Consider the following 7,510-nt stretch of genomic DNA (forward strand, 5'->3'; position numbering starts at 1 on the left):
AGCACAAAAAAACGCAGAGCCCGGGAAACCAAGATGGCTTCGCGCCAGGGAAGGGCGAGGGAAGGGCGAGGCGGGCTTGCGGCACATCATCCGGGGCCTGAGAAAACCAAACTTGACCCCAAACTGGGAGCCACTGAGCTTACCACGGTGGGGACGGTAGAGTGAGGAAACGGCAAATGGGGTCCTCGGAGAAGAGCCGAGTTCCGGGCGACTGCCTCCCCTCGGGGAGGCCTTCCTCCCTCAACCACCGAGCAAAGCTTGAGCCGCCAAGCTGGGGCAGCACCAAGGGGAGCCCTCCCTAAAACAGCCCAAACAGCCCGTCTGGGATGGCCTCGACCCTCACGGGCCCGACCCTCACCTTGCAAAATGGGGAACTACCACCAGCTCGCCTCCCGGTGTAGCTGGGATCGAATCTCCTTGCAGGGCTAATTTGGTGCAAAAGGTCACTTGGGGCTGCCTCCAAGGATGTTTCTTCCCCCCAGTGAAGAGGGGCGGCTCTGAGAGGCAGTTTTGAGGCTTAGCAGTCGTGTGTCCCAGAACTCGACACCTACCCCTCCCCCAGCCACCTGAGAGAGAGCTGGCACAGCTGGGGCCCCTGCTGCTTTGCCCCCCCCAAAACTTCTCATCATAGGGACACCGGACCGTCGCGCGGAACACGGATGGCGAATCTGTGCGTGACAATTGATTCCACAGGAAGGGGAGCAGGGGGCCGCTCAACGGGCCGTCTCAGTTCTCACAGGATCCCACGTTCACAGCAGTGTATGCACCTGAGACCACTGAACTGTACCCTCACAAAGGATAAAATGGTAAACTTGCATGTGTGGTTTTCTTTAAATGTTTATTTTTGAGAAAGAAAGAGAGAGAGAATAAACCCCAAGCAGACTCCACACTGTCAGTGCAGAGCCCAATGTGGGGCTTGATCCCACAACCGTGAGATCACGACCCGAACCAAAATCAAGAGTCAGACACTTCACTGACTGGGCCCACCCCACCCCCGCCGGGGGGCCCCTGAAGTTCAACTTTGAGGTGGACTTTCCAGGAGACACGGTACCCGAGTAGAGCACCTCGGCGGGACTAGGATGTACCGTCACCCCGATTACTCGCGCTCCAGTTCCCGTGGATCTTTGGGATGAACTTGTCAAAGTGCCAATACTTGGCCATTTGGGGGGATCTCACGTGGTCCCGCCCCCTCCAACATCACCGACTCCAGGTACACCCCTCGCGTGCACCCCGTTTCCCCGAACGGCCCACAGACACCCTCTCTGTTCAGAAGCTTCCAGCCTGTGCAGGAAGCTACCGGTAATGCATCCCCATCTCCGAAATTCTGAGAACCACGCCCAGAGCAGAATACTGTGAATGTTTTATTTCATCATTTTGTCTACAACTGAAACTCTGGGAACTCAAAGTTAACATCCTTGCCCGTGAGCTTCTTATAGACGCCCGAGAAGGTTTCCACCTACGAGCAAAGAAAGAATTCGTCACAAAACTCTTAAATATGCACATTCATCTGAAAGCCTAACGATTATGTGAAACCGGGCCCTGCATGGCGTCCCCCGCCTCAGCAGCCGGGCGCACAGGGCACGAGGGGTACACAGGGCGTGCCCGCCTGCCAACGCTGGGGACGAGCTCATCTCTGGTGCTGAGGGACACGGCTCTACGGTCTGTGCCCGAGTGAGGTGATCTGAGCCCGTGAGGGAGCCCGGGGACCGTCCACCTCAGTCACGCTTTCCCGGGAATGAAGGGAAGGGACAGCTCTCCCAGATTCTGACACCACCACATCTCACCCCCAGAAGGATCCACAGCCTTGCTGAGGGGAATTACCTTACTTCCAATGTTCCTAGTAACTTAAAAGGTAGAGAGTTTTGACTTTCAAAACATCCCCCACTGTGAAACCCGACACGGAATCCGAAGGGAAGCGCGCAGAGGTTCCGATGGAGCAAAGCTGGCCCTGGGTTTACGCTCGCTGGCTCTGCTGACGCCGGAGACAGGTCACGCCCTTTGCCCTCCCGCAACACGGTCACCCCATTACCTTGTGTTCCACGTTGTTCTGCTGGGCTTTATCCAAGTGAACCTTTATGAGCCGGCTGCCGTCCAGTTTCACACGGATTCTCTTGCCCACAATCTCGCTCGGGAAAACCAAGTCCTCCAGGATCGCGTCGTGCACGGCGGTCAAAGTGCGGCTGAAAGAGCCCAACGACGGAAGTGAGAAGCCCGGAATCTACGACGCCTGCCCTCCTGTGAGCCCCTTCCAAGTCAACAACGCAAAAGGCCAATCCCAGGCCCCTAAACCAAGTTACCACTGGGCTTCCCAGTCCCAGTGGACGACTTACATCTAATCCGTCGCCAGGGCCGGTGCCAAACTAGACAGGGCGACCAACACCTACTTTCCTTCAAAGCTTAGGGGGAGTTCGACGCGACGCCTTATAAACCACACACGCCGCTCCCGGTGATCATCTCCAGGGAGCGGGAAGGCAGGGAGGGCTTTCACTTTTACACACAGCTGTAGGTGTTATTTTCGGGCACGCTTTCAACCGAACACCTCCGTAACCTCCTAACCACTCGCTCTTCTGCAAAGCCATCCTTCTCCAAAGTTGTCAAATTATCTACAAATTCCTGTGACCACGTAACTTCCTAACACAAGATCCTTCAAGAGCTCGCCACGACCTCCGAAGCTCCTCCTGGTTCCCTGGGACGGGATGGGGCACCTCGGTCCCCAGCTCCTACGCCCCCACTCTCATCCCGCCACGCACGCCTCCGCGATTGTCCCACTCGCGTCCCTGACACCGCGTCACGTCCACGACCCACGTGGCCGCTTGACGAGGAGGTTCAACTGATTCCGAACCCCGAGCGCTAGCGGGATGCTGGGATGAGACAAGAAGGGGCGGCCCTCAGGTTTAGAGGCACCTGTGTCACGGAGCCCATCAGGTCCGCTCGCCCCCAGCAGGTCCGAGACCGCATTCCCCTCATCTGTGCTTCAGAGCTGCCAGTTCCTACGCACACGTCACACCTTCTAGGGGCTCCCGGATGCCTCCCGAGGGCTTCCTGTTCCACGGCCACGGACGGCAGGCTCAAGGGAAAGCCACTTCCCAAATCCCGCATCACCTCTCAGAAAGCAAATGACAAGGACGCCGCCCCAGTTAAGCTTTTCCCCACAGTACGAGGAAGAACACAAACACGGACATGTGTCTACCCTCCCCCTTAAAGCGTAAATCAGAATGGAATCACAGCGGCCGCGCATCTTCTGACTCCAACACGGTCTATTACAACGGGAGGGACGGGGATGCAACCTTGACCATCCCGAGCCCCAGGAACGGAACAGGCTCAGAGCAGTAACGGAAACCCTGCTATAGATTAGAAACAAGAACAAAAACAAAAAGAAGTGAGTCTCAGGACCTCACATGTACGGGAGAAAGCCGAGTACTGAAGGAGAAGAACCATGGAGGCAGGAGGTCAGGCTGGGAAGCGGTGAAGGGCCGCGGCCGGCCGTCTAGGGCTTCGCGCAGGAGCACAGAAGGCCCCACGTGTGGGGGGCAGGTCACCAGGGACGTGGTGAAGTCGTGTCCCCAGAGCCGAGGTGGAAACACACGTCTGGGAGGGGGGGACGGCCAGAGCTGTGGGTGGGGGTCAGTCCTGCAGCAGCTGCCCTCAGAGCGAAGGCTTCGTTCTCACACTCCCAGTACCGACGCTGGCTCTCACGGCCCACGAGCTCTCCACCACCCCGTGTGTCTGATCTCGGGGTCACAAACTACCCGGAACACCAAAAATTCCCTGAATCCTTATGTTACTCCAACTGCCCAGGATCAGGCTCAAAGTACTGAAGCCCAAGATGCAAGTTCCAGAAAGTGTGGCCCCTGCCCTTCCCTCCCCCACTCCTCTCCCACAGGAGCAAGTATCTGCCTGTAAGACTCGAGTCCCACCCCTTGTTCAAGTGGTTTTACAAACAAGATGAAGTTAAAAACAGCCCAGCATTACTGGTCTGGCTGAAAAGAGCAACTCTCCAAGCCTCGGGTCCGTTCTCCTCATCCCTTTAGAAGTAACGATACGAGGCACAGTACCGACTTCACCTGGAGGTTACACAGGTACCAGAGGAGTTTCCCAAATGGTCCCCAAGGCAGGGCCTGCAGGGCTTCAATAATCCAACTCTGTGAAACGAGACTTCAACAACACACCAAAAGGCCCAGATCAAGGAGCCAGCAACTCTCAATCTGAGTTTAGGCCAGAAAACCCTAAGCCGATCAAGTTTAAAGAACACCGTTCGTGAGCATCTATAACCGCAGCAACACTTCTAATCTGATGTCAGCAACAGAAAAATATGCTTAATTTCTTAGCCTTAATTCACTGCAAAAATAAAACGTAAAGACCCATCTCAGCCCCCTCCGCTACATCCAGTGTGCTTGATCCCACAGCTCTGCACTGAGGACCCCCTCACTGTTCCTGTCCTTTACCCAAAGAACTGGAGAAAACCCTCTCTTCTGAAAGCAACGACCTATTCATTCTACCTATGTAAACATATAATTCTTACTCTAGAATTCATTTTAAAACATTTATACATCGGGCGCCTGGGTGGCTCAGTTGGTCAGGCGACCGACTTTGGCTCAGGTCATGATCTTGCAGTTTGTGAGTTCGAGCCCCGCATCAGGCTCTGTGCTGACAGCTCAGAGCCTAGAGCCTGCGTCGGATTCTGTGTCTGTCTCTCTCTCTCTCTCTGCCCCCTCCCCTGCTCACGCTGTGTCTCTCTCCCTCAGTAGTAAATAAACGTCTAAAAAATTTTTAAATCAATAAAATAAAATAAAAACTAAAATAAAAAAGCAACCTACCAAAATCTTAGTACAAACAACCGAGCAGATAAGGAGTTGTTCATAAGGGGTTTACAGCACACTTTTTCGACGCTGATAAAATACTCACCTTCTGGGACGCTTTTGCTTGTTTTTTGTACGGCTTTTTCGAGTTGGCTTAGGCAGAATTCTCCTCTGTGAAGATTACCGTGGAAAAAGAAAAACCTCACGTTAGCAGAAAGCTGGCAACTGTCAAAGTGCTTTAAAAGCCAAAGGGCAGTAACAATAAATTCAAAGTTTGCGAAAGTCAAACCACCCAGACCAAACAAGCTACTGAGAATTCCCCGATTTCTCATTAATTCATTCAGAATCCAGAGAATATATTCAAACAGCGCCAGAAAAAAAAATCCCTCGCTCCTGATTTGAGCCCCAAATACTGCACACCTGCCACAATGCCAGGCCCGCCACGGTAGGAACACGCCTGCGGAGCCACAGGCTAGTTAAATTTGTCACTCTGGCATTTCTCCCCCACACATCTGTTTGCACCAAGGCCAGATCTGAACTTTAAAAAAAAAAAAAACACAACCACCTTTCTTGACTACGGGCCCCTTTCCAGGAACTATTCCTCACCATCTGCTTTCCTCCCAAAGCATACAGCCGCCCGCTTCAATTCTGTCCTGCAGACAAACCACGGCTCAGACCCACCACACGTCCCTAATTCCCTCGTAAACGCACTACATTCACGCCCTTGTAAACGTGGAGAGCCGTTTTCACGTTAACAGCAGAAACGTACTTATCTCTTTAATCTACCGCAAACACAAAGTGAAACACAAGTGATTTTAACAAAATTCCCAAAAACAAAACATTCACCAGGACAACACACACCTGAGCAATAAAGACCACGTGCTTCCCGCTGAACTTTTTCTCCAGCTCACGCACGAGCCGGACTTGGATTTTCTGGAAAGACTTCAGTTGAGGAACGGGAACGAAGATGATGATAGCTTTCCGACCACCGCCAACTTCGATCTCCTGAAGGAAGAACACAGACCACCAGCGTGACCTTGAGTTCACACGCCCATCTTTCCCACCCGAGCCCAGCGCTGAGCGCGAACACTCGGCTTGAACGTGGTCAAATACTCTAGCACACCAAAATTTTAAAGAAACCCTCCTCCCGCGCTTTCCCACCGCCAGGGCCAGCCCTCCGTCTCCCCTCCCTCACAAACCCCACGCAACGATGCGTGGGCAACGCTGTGCTCCAGGAGGTAAAGTGCACAACCCGAACTGAGGCTGCTTGTCCCGTGGGCAACCTCTAACCCCGTCCACACGCGCTGCAGCTCCTAAACTAAAGACGGGAATTTGAAAAAGTGAATTTCCCCCGACACGGAGTCCAGACCGGCAGCCTGGAAAGTAGACCCGTAAAGGCTGCAGCAGAGAAGCCCCGGGAACAAGCGGGAAGGAAGCGCGTTGTTCTCGCTGCCAACATGCCCCGGTTAAGAAGGCCAAGCCTCAGACTTTCTCTGCAAGATGCTCCTTCCAGGACCAGGGAGCGGGGACGGCCGGCTCGGCCAGGTCTCTGACCCACAGTGCGCCTCCCCGCACACTGTGCCACCTTTAAGACGACCCGGGGCAGTCCCCCCACCCGCATGGCCGCACCTGCACGGGGCGTGCGGGAAGGGGCCAGGCGGCAGATCCCGCCACCGCGCCCCGCGGACGGTCCGCCTACGACCACCCCCACCCCCGGCATAACCCCCCCCCCCCCCCCCGTTACCTTGGCCGCCGTGATGTTCAGCTCCCTCAGCTGGGCTTTGAGGTCGGAGTTCATCTCCAGCTCCAGGAGGGCCTGGAGAGAGAAGCGGCCGGAGCCGACCCTCAGCGGGGCGCCCGCACCGCCCACGTGCACACACTCGGGGCCTCCTCCCGGACGCGTCCCCACCTCCACCCGGGGTGACACGCGCCGTGGGGGGGGGGGGGGCTGGTGCCGGGGCGCGGGCGGCACTTGCTGCCGGAGAATGACGGACACTTGTTGGGGAGGGGAACGCGCGCGTGGGGACGGGGGGAACACGCGCCGGGGCTCCGGCCCTGCCCTCCCCTCACCTGGGAGATGCCAGACTCGAACTCGTCCGGCTTCTCGCCATTGGGCTTCACGATCTTCGCGCTCGAACTGAACATGGCCTTCTCCTGCAAGTACAGGGCGCCCTAGCTCAGGTGTCCGCGGCCCCAAGCCACAGACCCCCGCCGGTCCCGGCCCCGCTCCACCCCGCAGAAGCCATCGGGGGGCACGGCCCGGGTAATCGGCCGCATCCCCGCCGGGTGAGCCGGGCCCGCCGATGCAGGGAGGACTCCGACACGTGTAGTCCTCAGAGTCGGCGGAAAAGTCCGCGGGAGAGAAGGCCGCCAACATACCTCGGTGAGAGCGCCGGTCTAGGAAGAGGCCTAAGTCTCGCGAGAGCGCCTCAAGTCCCGGCGGCGCAAGGGAAGAGGCGGGAACAGTGCGCGAGAGAAACCGGAAGAACCACCGAGAAAAGGTCGAAGCCGAGAGAGTCCCAGGAAGAGGCTCGTGGGGTCGGGCGCGTTGGGAACGCTCCTCCGGCGGCGCCGTGTCCTACGAGGCGGGGGCCGGGCGGCCGGGCCGGGGTCTGGGCGGGAGACGGGGGCCGAGAAGAGCAACCCCACCCCGAAGAGCGGATGTTCAAAAAAGTCTCATTTAACCCGAAGAAACTCACTTCCCCACCGAA

The 7,510-nt window shown here is 56.6% G+C and overlaps 1 protein-coding gene across 1 annotated transcript; it reads right to left on the minus strand.

Annotated features, from left to right (window-relative positions):
* Window positions 1-1,348: 1,348 nt before the first annotated feature.
* RPS7 (ribosomal protein S7) lies at window positions 1,349-7,286 on the minus strand. The gene is made up of 7 exons (XM_042933770.1): window positions 7,179-7,286; window positions 6,870-6,953; window positions 6,544-6,615; window positions 5,661-5,804; window positions 4,906-4,970; window positions 2,030-2,180; window positions 1,349-1,456 (listed from the first exon to the last, which is right to left on the minus strand). The coding sequence occupies exons 2-7, from the start codon at window positions 6,942-6,944 to the stop codon at window positions 1,379-1,381; spliced, it is 585 nt and encodes a 194-aa protein (XP_042789704.1). The 5' UTR covers window positions 6,945-6,953; window positions 7,179-7,286; the 3' UTR covers window positions 1,349-1,378.
* Between the last annotated feature and the right edge of the window lie 224 nt (window positions 7,287-7,510).

Source organism: Panthera leo, chromosome A3 (assembly GCF_018350215.1).
Source record: "Panthera leo isolate Ple1 chromosome A3, P.leo_Ple1_pat1.1, whole genome shotgun sequence".
Classification (NCBI taxonomy): Eukaryota; Metazoa; Chordata; class Mammalia; order Carnivora; family Felidae; genus Panthera; species Panthera leo.